At 42.7% G+C, this 16,966-nt stretch overlaps 2 protein-coding genes across 2 annotated transcripts in view; both read right to left on the reverse strand.

The window, feature by feature from the left end:
• Positions 1 to 16,966, reverse strand: part of LDLRAP1 (low density lipoprotein receptor adaptor protein 1) — a 632,547-nt gene that overhangs the window by 195,970 nt on the left and 419,611 nt on the right. The gene's annotated exons all lie outside the window — the stretch shown is intronic.
• The window catches only part of SELENON (selenoprotein N), a 48,797-nt gene continuing 34,654 nt past the window's right edge, over positions 2,824 to 16,966 (reverse strand). Inside the window, exons 9-12 of the mRNA XM_081961942.1 lie at positions 15,457 to 15,562; positions 13,343 to 13,455; positions 10,701 to 10,799; positions 2,824 to 7,448 (exon numbers count right to left, since the gene is read on the reverse strand). Coding sequence (XP_081818068.1) covers positions 7,284 to 7,448; positions 10,701 to 10,799; positions 13,343 to 13,455; positions 15,457 to 15,562 — 483 coding nt within the window. The 3' untranslated portion in view covers positions 2,824 to 7,283. The remainder of the gene's footprint in view (positions 7,449 to 10,700; positions 10,800 to 13,342; positions 13,456 to 15,456; positions 15,563 to 16,966) is intronic.

The raw sequence follows: 16,966 nt of genomic DNA on the forward strand, positions 1-16,966 counted from the left end.
TAGCAGGAGACCCTATGCAATTTCTAACTGGTGGCTGTCCAGTCTCTTCTTTAAACCCTCCAGTGATGGAGCACCCACAATCTTTTGGATGCAAGCTGTTCCGTTGGTTGATCATTCTCACTGTCAGAAAAATTCTCCTTATTTCTAGGTTCCGTGTCTGTATTTCATGGAACCATGGAGTCGTATTTCAGTGGGTTGGCCAAATCTAGCTAGAGTCACAAGCCATAGTTTATAAACCAACCTAAATTACGTCTTGCCACGAATGCTTCTCCAGTGTACTGATTTCAAAGAAGTTGATACTTCAGGAAGCTTGGAACTGCAGCTTAGTTGTATGAGAAACAAACCTGCTTTTACTTTAAAGCACGTCCTAATGAGCCCCACGAATGGTAGTACACAGGCTTCCCCAGAATGTAAAGTCTTGATCCTGTGACTTGTGTATTGGTATCCAACTTCTGGACACAAATATGAAAGGTCAGAGTTGGTGTGTGTCTTTGAGGTGCGTATTTTGGATTTTTCATCATCGTGATTTATAAGGAATGCCTAGAAGGGTGATGTGTCAAATCAAAGGCGTATTCCTGAAAAGCTGCGGTTTCCCCAGGAATGAGTTGCCTGGGGAAATAACAGCTACTTGTCAACTTGCCCCACCCGGAAGATATAGTACTGCGTTAGGCTGTTTCTCAAAGAATCTCCTTTATTGGGCAAAGTCGCAGTACTTGCTTAGTTACTTTCAGTGCTGCAAATCACTTTGAATTTCAAAACTGAATTGACATTATAAGCCCTTAGGGTAAATAACGGGTGTGCTGCAAAATGTTGTGATAGCTTTGATCCAATCAACTACACTTCATTTCAAACCTTTTTTTTTGTCAGAGTACAACATGGGTACAATGAGATTGTCTGAGCCTCCCTTCGTGCATCCTCCCCCCCAATACAATCCAACTCACAGTGAAAGACAAAATACCCCTAGCCCAGTGAATCTTACTAACAAACACCCAGTCCTATTGCAACATGTGAATTGATTGCACTTTGCTCCGGCCACGCAAGTCAATCGTACTATGTTGTTGTAGGGTTATTTTTCATTCAGGCAGCCTGATAAAAACTGTTCTTCAGCCTGATGGTGTGGCTGCCTGTGCTTCTATATCTCCTTCCAAATGGTAGGAGAATAAAGAAGGGCTGACTAGGGTGTGAGTCAGTGGTGGGATTTTCCTCACTCTTCTAAGGCAGCGAGGCCTAGCAATGGTCTATGGCACACGGGCTACAGGTGGCATGCGGAGCCATATTTGCTGGCATGCCAGCCCTCAGTTGATTTTTCGCCCTTCCAGAGGGCTGGGGGAGGCCGTTTTCGCCCTCCCCAGACTTCAGCCTCCGGAGGCTGGGGAGGGCAAAAAATGGACCCAACGGGCCAACCGGAAATTTGGAAACGATCCATTTCCAGTTTCCGGGGGGGCTGGGGAGGCCATTTTTGTCCTCCCCAGGCTTCAGGAAAGCCTCGGGAGCCGGGGGAGGGGTTGTGCACCAGGGTTCCTGCCAGTTCTAACCTCTTCTATAGAAGAGGTTCCACAAATCTACAGTGCCGTTTAGAACCGGTTGCAGCTCCCTCCCCCCTCCCGTCTGCACATCATCAAGATGAAGAGCCAGAGGAGGAATTCTGGGAGTTGAAGTCCACAAGTCTTAAAGCTGTCAAATTTGAACACCCCTGGGTTTTTTTTTCTAAAGGGTTAGAGGTGCAAGGGTCTTGTAACTTGACAGCTTTAAGACTTGAACACTTCAATGCCAGAGTTTCTGAGCAAACATTTTGGTTGCTAAGCAAGAGCATTGTTAAGTGAGTTTCACCACATTTTACAAGTTGTCCACATCCACCCGGTCACAAGGCCGGCAAGCCACTCCCACCCGGTCACATGGCTGGCAAGCCACTCCGACAAAGCAGGCTACACCTACAGAAGAGGTTCTAAATTTTTTTGAAACCCACCACTGTTGTGCACGCATGCACGGTGTGTTTGTGTCTTGTACGTATGCACAGGTGGGTGGGGAGGATTGAATTGGTGTGTGGGCATGCCTGCGTGCATGATAGCGCGCACCCGTGCAATTTTGGCATGCCATAAGAAAAAGGTTCGCCATCACTGTATTGGGACAGCCCACGATGTTTTGAGCTGTGCTCACCACTCTGTAATGTCTTTCTATCTGTGGCTGTCAAGCCAACATAGCACACCATAATGCAATGAGTGAGGACGCTTTCTATTGTGGACCAATAAAAGGAGGTTATCAGTTGTTTTTCACTTTATTTTTTTTGCGAGACTTATTGCTGACTGAATATGAACAGGATTAGGCTACAGAGCTAATGCTCTGGTTTGGGAATGTTTACAAATTTAGTTCGCACGTGCGCAGGCCCAGGCCAGGTTGAAGCTACAAAGCCACTTAAGATTCCAGCTAACCATTCCATGTTTTAATGCAGGTTTTTCAAATCATATTCCCCAGAACTTGATAGAGTTTTGTGAAAGACCAAGGAGGAGGGGAAACATCCAATTTTATTAGAACTTTGCTAAAGGGTTCAGGCCAGGAAATGTATTTCTTAATGACAGGTTCTGTCATTAGGCCTGAAAAAGTCTGAAAACCCTGTTTTGATCTATTGGTTTAACAGGCCAACTCTGCGATGAATTACTACAAAAGAAATGTTAGCAGCCTAAAATTGTCTTAAAATTACTGCAGTTGTCTTCTCACCAGCAGCTGCCCATTCCATTTACAGATTAGTCCCAGTTTCATTTGGCCATTTCCTTTTAACGTTTCAAACCTACAGTGTATTGCCCTGGCACCAAATACAAAAACACATTTGTTTGGTTTTCCCAATTTTTATTATTCAAAAGAGTGATCTTTGCTGCTACAAACAGCCATGTTGCCAACATTTTATACAAGAATAAATCCACGATGGTTTACTGTAACACTGGTTCAACTGGGTGATACTGTTATAAATGAATCTGTAAACTTGCAAATTTAATAACTCAGGTCTAAATTAAGATCATATATTCAAATATATCAGTTCAGTTTTAAAGGATCCAAAGAAATGCAAAGGCTGTGGTTCCTATATGAATTATGAGCAAGGTTAAATTTTAAAAAACATACAGCTGTTTAAAAATACATTGACCATCATGTAATTGATGTTTTTGGATTTTTTTCCCTTCATATTTCCTCAGTATTCGATAACAAATAGAGGTGTGCAAAATGTTCTGTGCTTTGAAGCCAAAACTTTCTAACTAAAAATAGACTGTCTGAATATTGACACAATCTCTGAAAGATTGACCTCAGAGGTTTTACAGACCTCTAATAACCATTATTAAAAATCTGTCCAGTGCAGTTATTCCAATATAATTTATGAATAGCAACACTAATTAGATCCCAAACATTCTCAGTGTTATACAGCCTCAAACTAATCATTCTTGAAGATATGGGTAGTTACCTAAGATAAATAGTCCTCAACTTACAACTATTTATGTTATGATGGCACTGAAAAAAGTGACATACAACAGTTTCCACACGTACTGTATAACCATACTGCAACTTCCCCAGAGTTATGTGATCAAAATTTGGGCACTAGGTACTGATGTATATTTATGACAGTTGTAGCTTCTTGGTATCTTGTAATCACCATTTGCAATCTTTCCAGCCAGCTTCTGACAAGCCAAGTCAATGGGAGAAGCTTAATTCACTTAATGACTGCATGTTTCATTTAACAACTGCAGTGATTCATTTAACAGCTGTAATAAACAGGTCATAAAAATTGGGCAAACTCAATACTCATGACTGCATGTTTTATTTAACAACTGCAGTGATTCATTTAACAGCTGTAATAAACAGGTCATAAAAATTGGGCACACTCAATACCTGCCTTGCTTAGCAACAGAAATTCTGGCCTCCATTGTAGTCGTTAAGTTGAGGACTACCTCTATAAACTCTCATGATCCCCCCAAAACACGAAAGACGTTAAGTGGGGAAAGGCTGTTAACAGTGGGAATGCAAATAAGTTTGTATTGTACAATAAACCACCTTAAAAAAAGAAACACTTAGCAAAAATAAAATAAAAATATTTAAAGGAATAGTTAAAAAATGAAGAGAAAAATGAAAGAAGATTTTTTTTCTCCTGCAATCAACTGTCAAGACATCAAGCCTGACCCATCCTTGATTTAAGATCAGGCCTTCACAAAGAACAGATGAGCAAGGAGAGAAACCAACTTATTCATTTTCTTCTCTCTATATTTATCAAAATACCTATAAAAATCTATTTATAGTGATAAGATAAATAGAAAAGGCTTAGCTTTTTCTTCTTTTTTGGTTAAGAAATCCAGAGATCAAAAATAGAATAAATGAAATGATTACCCCAAAGTGCCCACTAGTGTTTTCTTTCCACAGTGATTCCAAAATAAATCCCATTCAGCTCAGTGGAAACTTATTCTTGGTTCCGATACAAGTTGGCAGCCTTAAATAACTTTCCATAGAGAAGGTTCTTTTCCAAGAACACCATTAGTTGTTTTCTATAACTCATTTTCCTTTTGCCTGCACGAGCTACAGCAAATCAGGATCAAATTTGTAGGTTAAAGTCAGAAGGTGAGACAGGAAATGTGCAGAAGCTTCCAAGAATATGAAACCTTACACAGCCTGTATAAGTACACAGTTGTACATGATGTGACAAAATGGCGTACAGATATGTGACCAAGTCTCTGCATTCTGTTTTGAAGTAGTGTGAAAGATATCTTCTAGCAGGTACCCCTGAAACAGGGGTGTCCAACCTTGGCAACTTTCAGACTTGGGAGCTTCAACTTCCAGAATTCCTCACCCAGCATGGCTGGCTGGGGAATTCTGGGAATTAAAGTATATGGGTCTTAGCAAAGTTGGATACCCTTGCTCTAAAGTTTATACAATCCTCATCAACATCCAACAACAGAAGTAAATGTCCATTTCCACCCCCACCCCCACCCCAATTCCAGATTTAGTCAGAAATATCTACATATAATGAATCTTGGGTAGAAAAACAAGAGAATAATTCAGATTTTGGTCTATTAATGTTGTTTTGAAATATAAAAATACTGCCCTTTAGAGCCTCAAATCATTAGCTCACTTTAGTCTGGTACTAATAAAATTCCCATTATCCATTAGGCGGAAGCGTGCTTGCCGTGTTTGTGGCTTAGTGTGCAAGTGTTCTTCAAACCAAGATTCCATTAACTGTGGATAAAAGTCACAACTGACAGCAGTCAAGGGATCCCAGTATTTCAGGCAGCAGCTTTTTCAGTCTAATCTGGAGATGCTGGGAACTGAATTGAAACCTCTGACGTTCAACGTTCATAGGATTTGACAAAGAGATCCCATGATCTGTCTCTTAATATAAGCCAATTTCAAACATTCAAGCAGGAGAAAGAATCTGGGAAATTAAAATGGTTTTTTAAAAATTGTTTTTCAAATATTGGGGTGTGGTGATTACTACACAAAGGAAGCAGAACTTCCTGGAGTAAAGCCATCCTAAATGTCGGCTCAATTCCATTGCCTTAACTCTGGATAAAGCACAAGGCCTTAGACGATTTGAGTGCTTGGCAATCAGCACAAATATTTGGCATTCCTTCTGAAGACTTCTTAAACATCTTAGATTTCAGGACTGCTTCTTTGCAGAAGAGGTGCACAAACGGATACTGCCTGTGGCTTAAAACCTTGCCTCCCCTCCCCCCGATTTTCAAACATTTTTACTAAATGGCAATTTTTATGTGACAAAAGGGGGGAATTCTTAATACATGATTCCCTAAGCTCTTTTAAATTAAATGTAATTAGTGTGGCTTTCCCCAAGCACCTCTATTCAATGGTAATTACATTGAAATGTAAACGAAATGTGGTTTTTTTCTAGTTTTACTCTCCTTTTAGGAATGCAGCTCCCAATATTCCATTCAAAGGCCAGGTGTGAAATTCAGCAGGTTCTGACAGGTTCTGGAGAACCGGTAGCGGAAATTTTCAGTAGTTTGGGGAACCAACAAATACCACCTCTGGCCGGCCTCAGAGTGGGAAGGGAATGGAGATTTTGCAATATCCTTCCCCCAGGAGTGGGAAGGGAAGGGGAGGCAGAGCCTCACCTCTCTTCATGAAATAATAGTATATAATATTATATACTATATATATATATAATATTATAATATTATATACATCCGTCCGGCCGGGCCCGGGAGCTGCGGAGGCAGAAATGTTGTCGGTGCTCCCGGATGACGAAGCCACGAAAGCGACTGGGGAACAACGAGAATCTTCCTGCCTCTGCTGGATTTCGCGCGCTCCTCGCGAGTGCAATATGCAGGGAATGACCCACATAACAGCACCAAACAAAATCAGCAAGAGACACACAGATACAGATCCTGCCTGGTATTTATGCACTTAAAGATACCTATATGGCTTCTTGAGATCCTCAGACACCAAAGAGCAACTTAAGACTGCTAAAGTGTAAAGCCATGCCTATATACTATAAATCCAGGATCCTAAAAGGGACTGGTTTGATGTAGAAATTATGGCATCTCATTCAGGAATCAACTCACCAGGTTTTAACTGAGAACTGCATTGAAGGAGTCAAAAATGCAACCTGCTGGTCCCTCATTGCAGTCTCAGAATGTCTCCACTCTTTGCACTATAAAGGTAAAGGTTCCCCTCGCACATATGTGCTAGTTGTTCCCGACTCTAGGGGGTGGTGCTCAGCTCTGTTTCAAAGCCGAAGAGCCAGCGCTGTCTGAAGACGTCTCCGTGGTCATGTGGCCGACATGACTAAATGCTGAAGGAGCACAGAAAGCTGTTACCTTCCCACCAAAGGTGGTTCCTATTTTTTCTACTTGCATATTTACATGCTTTCGAACTGCTAGGTTAGCAGAAGCTGGGACAAGGAACGGGAGCTCCCTCTCTTACGTGGCGCTAGAGATTCGAATTGCTGAACTGCTGACCTTTCTGATTGACAAGCTCAGCGTCTTATCCACTGAGCCACCGCATCCCTTTGCACTATATTGTCTCCCAAACTCTGTCTCCTGTAGCCTGTCTAGATGCAGAATATTCCCACCATTTACCACTAAGAAAGATATTTGGGCAGCTTCCTTCACATTATTCAGGTAACTTTGTATTTCCAAGGAACACTTACTGGTTTGGAGTGTTTTCATTTAACATACAACATTTGTTTCTCAATACTGTATTAGTCCTGAGCTCCAAAAACCACAAGAAGCCAGAACTGTCACTATGGTGTTGGATCAAGGGGAGGACACTTGTTTGCTTCTGGGTCTTGGGGGCTACAGGTAGGATTTGGCTTTCTGAAGTCCTTCCTTCAAAAACTGGAGATAGGTTGCTGTGGAGGGGTCTTCAAAACCAGAGGAGAAACTAAAGATGCTGCTCTCAACTTCTTCAGGCTTCATAGAAGTAATATCCAGGAAATAGTTGGCGTTGATGTGGTGAATCTGTAAAACAAAACAAGGAAGCAGGGTTCCAAACTCCATTGGATGTTTCCTGTTTTCCCCAGCAGCCATTGAAGATGGAGAAAGGCCCAGGGCTGCCTTACCTAGATGTCTCTGGTGCAGTGTGTTCTGACCTAGGCTTCCTGATACAGTAAAAAACACACGCTTAGTCCCCCAAAACCCTCTTTTTATTTCAAAGGCTGTGGATTGTGTTTATTCACAGCCCGTAACGAGTCCCAAATAGTTGTAAGGAGTCCTACAGTAGGCTGCCAAAGTCTTTCGGGATAAGGCTGATAAGCGCCCACCTTTATTTTCCTTGAAACGGTGTCAAAGACTTAATTGGCAATTAGCCCATTCACAAGGAGCAAAGAGTCAAGACGGAGCTTCAGAAGGTAAACTGACCAGCACAAACCAAGTTGCTTCCTGCAAAGGCTCCTGTACCTTTGCTCCTCCTTTACATCCTATGGGAGGGGCCAATCACCTCCAAGCCTTTCTCCCAAGTTGTCCCTTGTGTCTTAGCTGTTCTTGCCTTCTGGCAACTCTGTGCATGCACGCCCAGGAAACAGGGGGAGCCTGTTCCTCTGCCTCACTGATGTCTGACTCTGGAGGCTCTGGAGGCAGCACATAACTCCCAGATAGCCCTGAATCCCTCTCTGCCTCCGACGCAGAGCCCTCATCCGAGCCTTCCCCAGACTTCAGGACTGGCCCATGTTCCTCCCCGACCTCCTCGCTGTCCAACTTTGCTGCCAGCTCTGCAGGCCACCAGTGGACCACATCACATATTTATACCTGTGTTTTCCCCAAAATAAGACAGGATCTTATTTTCTTTTGGCCCCCAAAAGAAGCACTAGGGTTTATTGGGGGGGTTATTCCCCCCCCCCTGTACAAGAGGCTCACTTCTGCTTGCTTGTGGCAGGGCAGGAGGCTGTGTGGTGCACCAGTGCTGTCGCCATGAGGTGGGAGATGGAGCTGCCTCACGCACTCAAGGCCCCACAGCCGGGCCATCCATGCCCCAACATCTGCCTTGCCTCGCAGCCGCAGCACGCCACTCAGCCTCCTGCTCCGTTGCTGCCACAAGCAAGCAGAAGAAGTGGGCTGGCGGCCACATGGGCTCTTGCTGCACATGGGTGTCGGTGCTGCAGCCGCGAGGCAGGTGTCAGGGTGTGAATCGCCTGGCTGCAAGGGGCCTGAGGTAAGCTGGTGCAGGGTGCGTGGGGCAGCTCCCCCACCCTACCTCGCCTCATCGCCATGGCACCGTGGGAAACCAGACGGAATGGGCGGGTGGTCGGCTGTGCAGGTTCCTAAGTCGGGCTTATTTTGGGTATAGGGCTTATATTAGGTGCATACATAAAACATGCTAAGGCTTACTTTCGGTCTTATTTTTTGGGGGGTGGGGAAACAGGGTAGATACTATTTGCATATACATGTATACACTATAATGTCCCATGCAACTTTTTTTTGTCCATGTCTACAGTCATTAACAGTAAATATTCATATTTAATTTTCAGGGTTTCTGTGAATATTTGTGATAAATCCTCCCTGCTTCAAGTTGAGGTTTGGGGAATATTTCAGCTAATTTCTTCACTTTAATCCATCCTAATGCTTCAGTAGTTCTGAGTATGTGTGTCCCATGTCCCTGCCCAAGATGTAGCTATTTTCGAGCAAGTAACTTTTAGCATCCTAGAGATGCTTGGCAAATCCTGATTTCTGAGCCTTTGGAACAGAAGGAACAATCATTAGGCTCACCTCACAGTTGTTATGGGGGAAACAGGTTCTCCAAAGGTGCTTTTTCAAGAGGCAACGGTACTGTTTTTTTCTTAGAAGACGTTTCGCTTCTCATCCAAGAAGCTTCTTCAGCTCTAATGATGAGAAGCGGAAAGTCTTCAAAGAAAAAAAGCAGAAAGTCCAGTTGCCTCTTGAAAAAGCACCTTTGGGACAACCAGGACACGAATGACTAAGAAACTCCATAATTATTAGAAAATACTTTTCTGTTCTTTTCTGACACCTGGGAGGCAGGTGTCAGGGTGTGAATCGCCTGGCTGCAAGGGCCCTGAGGTAAGCTGGTGCAGGATGCGTGGGGCAGCTCCCCCACCCTACCTCACCTCATCGCCATGGCACCGTGGGAAACCAGATGGAATGGGCGGGTGATCGGCTGTGCAGGTTCCTAAGTAAGGCTTATTTTGGGTATAGGGCTTATATTAGGTGCACATATAAAACATGCTAAGTCTTATTTTCGGTCTTATTTTTTAGGGGGTGGGGAAACAGGGTAGATGCTATTTGCATATACTTGTATACACTATAACAGCGATGGCGAACCTTTTTTGGCTCGTGTGCCACAAGTGGGGGCAGCGCAGGGGGGTTCGTGTGCAGGCGTGCCACACCCATAATGCAATGCTTGACCCCCCCCCCAGTGTGCATGCGCGCACAACAGGCACGACCCACCCATTTTTACATGCTTTTTTCACCCTCCCCAGGCTCCAGAGGCTTTATAGGAGCCTGGGGAAGGCGAAAAGCGCCTCCCCCGCCCCCCCGGAGGCCCTCCGGAGGCTTCAGGGACCGTCTGGAGGCTTCCCTGAAGCCTTTGGAACCCTTAAAATGACCCTCCGAGCAAACTGGAAGTGACTTCCAGTTTGCTCGGAGGGTCGTTTTAAGAGTTCAGAAGGCTTCAGGGACCGTCCGGAGGCTTCCCTGACACCTTCGGAGTGTTTAAAACGACCCTCCGGACGGTCCCTGAAGCCTCCGGGTGGCGGGGGGGGGGCTCTTTTCACCCTCCCCAGGCTCCTATAAAGCCTCTGGAGCCTGGGAAGGGCAAAAAATGGCTTTTAAAAAGGGTGAACTCAGCTGGCCAGCGCGCGCTGGCCAGCTGACAGGGCAGCGCCGCGTGCCCTGACAAATGGCTCCACGTGCCACCTGTGGCACGCGTGCCATAGGTTCGCCATCACTGCACTATAATGTCCCATGCGACTTTTAAGACTTGTGGACTTCAACTCCCAGAATTCCCCAGCCAGCATGGCTGGCTGGGGAATTCTGGGAGTTGAAGTCCACAAGTCTTAAAGTTCCCAAGTTTGGACACCCCTGTTTTAGGGGCTGCAAGGACACTGCATTGCTTCAAATAATTTGATTTTGTTCTGTGACACATGAGATGCTCAATTCTTATTGTGGGTAAGTCAAAGTAATTCCAAAAGATCCCACAGTTTAGAAAAATACAAGATATAATAAGAGGTGATTGAAAAGATCCAAGAGTGAGAATCTTACCACAGTGCCATTGGGCAGGCAGATCATAATCTCCACAGGGAAGTTATACTTTTCAAGATGAAGGTCTGCAAGTTTGCTGGTGACCTCATCCTGTTTATCCTTTGAAAAAGACATTCGCATTTAACATTTCTTGTGTTAGTAAGATGCTCTTGGTTTGGTTCAAACAGAAACAAATCTTAAGTTTAAAATGAGATCAAAGTCTACGCTTGCATCACAATTTTAAAACCATGAAAGGTTTATTACAAATGGTAGAGTATTTCCCAATTGTTTGCTTCTTGTTTGGTTCTGGTATATTGGATTGTCTTCCAGATGTTGTTCAACTCTATATTCTGGTGGCTTCAGCCAGAATGAGGGAAGCTGTGATTCATCAACATCTGCATGACTGCTGTTTCATAAGCTTTGTTGTGAGGAGTTGGGAAGGAAATAAGCAAGAGCAGAAAGACCGAAGGATTTGTTTTTGAAAGATAAAAACAAATTCATTTGTAGAGCCTTGCCTGTGTAAAAGAGTTGGCATAACCAATATTAAAAATGACATTTATATATAATACATAACTTTATTTAGATTTCATTCATAAGCAAAGAAATTCTTCAATTAGGGGAGCTCCAGCTTCTAAAAAAAATGCTGGTGAAGAATTGTGCCAGCTCCAATATTGGAAGCATAATGTTGAAGGAGAAGGTTCTCAATTTGGAAGTCCTTCTAGCTACTGCTGGTGAAGAAGATAACAGACTATGGTCAGCTTGGTTGGTGTGCCAAATTTCACCATACCTGAAGTAGGAGAACTCCGCCAACATTATTATTATTATTATTATTTATTAGCGTTTATATACCGCCCCCTCTCCCGAAAGGGACTCGGGGCGGTGTACAGTCCGTATCAAAATACAACAAATAAAACATAGTAATAACTACATAAATACGTATATGAGAGGAGGATAAAATATGCCAAACTGTACAGCTAAATAAATAAATCGAAATGTATAAAATTTAAAATCCCAATGTCATATAAGATTAAATTTAAAAAACTATCCCTCTAAAAACCAGTAAAAATGTGTATGCCAGGAGGTAGACGTTATAAATTATGCCAGACCAGCCAGTCGGAACAGGTGTGTCTTCAATTTCTGTCGGAAGGAGCGGAGGTCAGTAGTGGTTCTAATGTCGGGGGGGGGGAGGTCATTCCAGAGGGTTGGGCCCATCACAGAGAAGGCCCTACTCCTCGGTGTCGCCCGTTGGCATTGCCTCGTGGACGGCACCAGGAGAAGGCCCTCCCTGTGAGAGCGAATTGGCCGCAGGGATGTATGTGGGAGCCACACTTAAGCCACAACATAAGCCACGCTTTTCACTACTTAGTTGGATGACTGCAATGTGCAGTCCACCAGGAAGTTTCAGTTGGAGAATGCCATGTTCCATATGTTAGCTGGTATTTGGCACCAGGAGTAGACTATATGGGTCCTCACTGGCTTCTGATTAGTCTGGATGCAACTCAAAGTGCACATATAAACCTCTGTATGAATTGGTACTGATTGACCCAGCCAATTTGTCTTGAGAGAAGCCATTGGTAGTGGTCCACTTCTCTAAAGTGAGGGGATGGCTGAGGCTGAGAGTCACTTCTCAATATTAGCAACCATTTTTTGTGAACAACTTTCCCACAGAGATCCTACTTGTCCCCGATCTCATTTAGGAAGTGGAAAACTGAGCCCTTCTGCAGGCCACTTGATGAACTGAGATGGGATCATCCATGTTTGAGTCTGGATTGTGGATTACAGTTAGTTATTTATCTGTCACTTTTAATTAGTAATTTAATTAGGTAAAGGTAAAGGTTCCCTTCAAACATCTGTGCTAGTCATTCCTGACTTCAGGGGACAGTGCTCATCTCTGTTTCAAAGCCGAAGAGCCAACGCTATCCAAAGACGTCTCCGTGGCATGACTCAACGCTGAAGGCGCACGGAACACTGTTACCTGCCCACCAAAGGTGGTTCCTATTTTTCTACTTCCATTTTACATGCTTTCAAACTGCTAGGTTGGCAAAAGCTGGGACAAGTAATGGGAGCTCACTCCGTTACGTGGCGCTAGGAATTCGAATCACTGAACTGCTGACCTTTCTGATCGACAAGCTCAGAGTTTTAGCCACTGAGCCACCATGTTTAATTACTATTCATAAATTTACATCTTGATCATCTTTTATTGAGCAAGGATGCTTTAATTTAACATAGATTCATGTTAATAGGCATCAGGAGCTTAATAGATTATGGCAGTTACAAGTTTACTAAAGAAAGAGGACAAAATTCTGGGGCTTAGGGACCGCATTTTATGTTTGTTGCAATGGAGGGTCATCTTACTAGTCATAAGGATGAAGAAATACTTAAAGAATCAGAGGCAACGTGTTGAGAAACCGAAGAAGGATGGTACTTCTGCTTTTCTGTCTTGCTTATAAACTTCCAGATCTATTCAAAGAAGAACTGGCTGCCTTAAGGGCAGAGGAGTAAACAGAACATGATCTAATAAAAGGAAGGATTGATAAGATTGCAAGACAAATTCATCAATAAACTACTACTAAAAGAGCAACAGTCATCTTACATGATTTGCTTCCCTGTCTTCTCAAGTTACCCATTCCACCTTGTCCTCCTGAATTTCAGGAGCAGCTTACCTGTAAATCTTCCAGCTCCTTCACCAAGGACCAGGTACTGATGAAACTCTCATTCAGGAATGCAAGGATGGGCGAACTTTCCAGGACTGTTTCCCGGAGAGTTCGCCCTGAACCTGCCCAAAGAGGAACAACAAAAGAAGTTAGTGAAATCTTTGGATGAAACATAGGAACACTTAGGAGCAGATTTCTAAATCTTTAGGTAAAGTGGTTCATATTCATATCTGGTTTAACTTTCATCTCCTGGGATATCTGTTATGTTGGCCTTGCTGCAAACGTTGACTTGGGTATTGAATAGAGGAGTCAGTGGGCACTGTCAGAAGGGAAGGTTCTTGAGATGTCCAGTCAGGAGATGGAGCTCAATTTGTCTTAATGTAAGTTACTCTGAACTGGCTTAGTAGGGCAGTTTGGAGTAAAGTCTTTGGGCAGAGCTTGGTGTGCAGTATTATGCCAATGGCTTCCAAAAGAAGCAGAAAGGGGGCATTGGAAGCAATGAGAGATAATATGCAAACTGAGTTAAAATAGCCTAATGTACCAACATCTCATTTGTTTTGTAAGTGTTTGAATGTATGCCCTTCTATCCTTGCATTTCCTCTTCCTATCTCCGTTTGCAACATTTACCTTCCTGCCTGGTCTCAATTTACTTTTTAAGTTCTTCAGAGCATGGCTTCCTTTCGCTCAATGTAAGCACATTAGACTAAAGCATAGATTCAATTCAATTCAGCTTATTACAGTCATAGACCAGAGACCAGAACAAATAAAAACACTCAGTAAATGTACTTTTAAAAACTCTAGTATAAAATAATAAATAACAACTAAAATCTATGATAAAATCCAGTCTGTCAATTATGCACGGTTTAACTCAGGGGTGGGTTCCGGCCGCCATTACTACCGGTTCGGTAGTAAAAAAAAATTGTGCATTCCGCACGTGTGAACATTTTCATTTAAAACATTATGCGCATGCACACAACATTAAAAAACGAATAAAATTTACACCTTTTTAATGAAGATTGTTCTGCGCACGTGCAGAACAGAAAATCAAGATGGCGCTGCCAATCATAGAACCAGTACGGTCACATGTCTGCCAGAGTTACTACATCTTTGGCCGAACCAGACAGAATAGGAACCCACCTCTCGCCTAACTGTACTAAAATTACAACCCATAAAATGTGTGGCCCATTATCATATTAATACTAAAAGGGAAAGGAATAAGCAGTGCTGATATAAAAATCTCAATAAGATATGTATGAGTACAAGCCAGCATTTCTCAATCTTGGTAGCTTGGAGATGTGTGGATTTCAACTCCAAGAATTTTGGGAGTTTTTTTTCCCCACCTGCCCCATGTTTTATTTTTCCTTTATTTATATAACATTCAATTTCCATCAAACAGTGTGTGATCTGGGTACAGCTATTTTTAAACAGTCATAATCCACCTATTTGTTGTAGTATGCATCACAATAATATTGATAACAATATAATAACAATAATACTTAACATCTTCTGTAACAACTCTCCACATGAATGTTTCCTCTTTTTATGTCGCCTCCTTTCTAACGTCTGTTTCTGTTGTCTGGCCATTGATAAAATACATCCCGTATCAAAAAAAATATTCAGTTTCTTCTTTATCCTTTATAGTGAGTGTTAATCTATCCATTTCTGCGCATTCTAATATTTTCTTAATTCCATTGTCATCTGACGGAATCTCATCATTTTTCCATTGCTGTGCAAATACAATCCTGGTTGCGGTTAGTATATGTAAAACCAGGTAGAATTCTGGGAGTTGAAGTACACACATTTTCAAGCTCCAGGGGTCGAGAAATACGGGCTTGTACTCATACGTATCCTATGGAGATTTTTATATAAAATCAACCTACCACGAGATCCTTAACAAACAAAGCACCTTTGTAGAATCTTTGCAAAATTAGGATTTCGTGAGCTATGGAATTAAAAGTCAGGGTGTTAAAACAACCAGTATATGATGTTTACCTCATATGCTAATTTGCTAATATTGTCAGTAAGCATCCTCTAACATTTTTATCTTGGGAGGGAGAAAAAAAACAGGCTTCCTGACAAACTCCTTAAAAAAAACACACACCAATGTCAAATCCAGTCCTTACCTCAGCATGACTGATCATCTAAGGCTCCCCACAAGAGTATAGAATGAACAAGTTTACTCTCAGATTTGGCCTTTTCGAAAGCCTGGGTAAAGGGAAAGTAGGAAACCTGAAAAACAAAATGAAGTGAATGTACCCCTCATTTGGGATGTTTGGCTCATGTATTTATTGTTACGAATGCTAAAATGTTAAAGGGTTCTATTCTTTATAGTATACTAGCTGATAACCAGGCGTTGCCTGGATATTTATTTATAGGGAGAAAATGTCCAGACCAAACGTAATTTCTAATGTTGGATTTTCCCCCTTACCAGAGGGAGCCCCCTTGTGGAGTACCGTGAAGCCATTACCATGGCAACTCCACTGCGCTGTACAGTAGAAGCCATATTAAGGCACAACAGGCTGTATCTTAAGAGAACACACACCCTGAGAGGTGTTAGGGGTTTCTTACCACCACAGTGTGTGTATGTGTATTTTGGGAGTTTTTTTTCCCCACCTGCCTATATATATATATATATATATATATATATATATATATATATATATATATATATAGAGAGAGAGAGAGAGAGAGAGAGAGAGAGAGAGAGAGAGAGAGAGAGATTGATTTTGAAAATAGAGACATATAGAATGTTCCTGATTGGCCATAGTGCCCTATATACTGTGCAGGTAGTCCTCAACCATAATTGGGACTACAATTTCCATTGCTAAGCAAAGCGGTTGTTAAGTGAGTTATTGACAACCCTTTTTTCTATGTTGTTAAGCGAATCACTGCAATTATTGAGTAAAACATGCAGATGCTAAGTGAATCTGGCTTCCCCCATTGACTATACTCATCAGAAACCAGCTGGGAAGTTTGCAAATGGTGATCACATGACTCCAGGACACTGCAGCCATCCTAAATACATGCTGGTTAGAGCGCCTGAATTTTGATCACATGACTATGGGAATGCTGCAATGGTCAGAAAGGCAAGGACCGGTCATTAAGTCACTTATTTCAGTGCCACTGTAACTTTGAATGGTCATTAAATTAGAGATTTTAAGGAATACCTGTAATGCACAATTATCGAGAAAAAAATGTGGTTTTTTTTCTACATCATGTGGTAAAGGCAAAGATAAGCGTTCCCCTCGCACATATGTGCTAGTTGTTCCTGATTCTAGGGGGCAGTGCTCTTCTCCGTTTCTAAGCCAAAGAGCCAGCGCTGTCTGAAGACTTCTCTGTGGTCATGTGGCCGGCATGACTAAATGCTGAAGACGAACGTTACCTTCCCACCAAAGGTGGTTCCTATTTTTCTACTTGCATTTTTTATGTGCTTTCAAACTGCTAGGTTGGCCGAAGCTGGGACAAGTAACGGGAGCTCACTCCGTTACACGGCGCTAGGGATTCAAACTGCCGAATTGCCAACCTTTCTGATCAATAAGCTCAGCCACTGAGCCACCGTGTCCCATGTCACATCACGTGGAAGGTGCTCTCAAACTACTGAAGACTTTTTTGTGAGGTCTTCCTCCTCCATCA

Source organism: Natrix helvetica (genome assembly GCF_964273705.1).
Source record: "Natrix helvetica genome assembly, chromosome: 9".
In the NCBI taxonomy this organism is placed as follows: Eukaryota; Metazoa; Chordata; class Lepidosauria; order Squamata; family Natricidae; genus Natrix; species Natrix helvetica.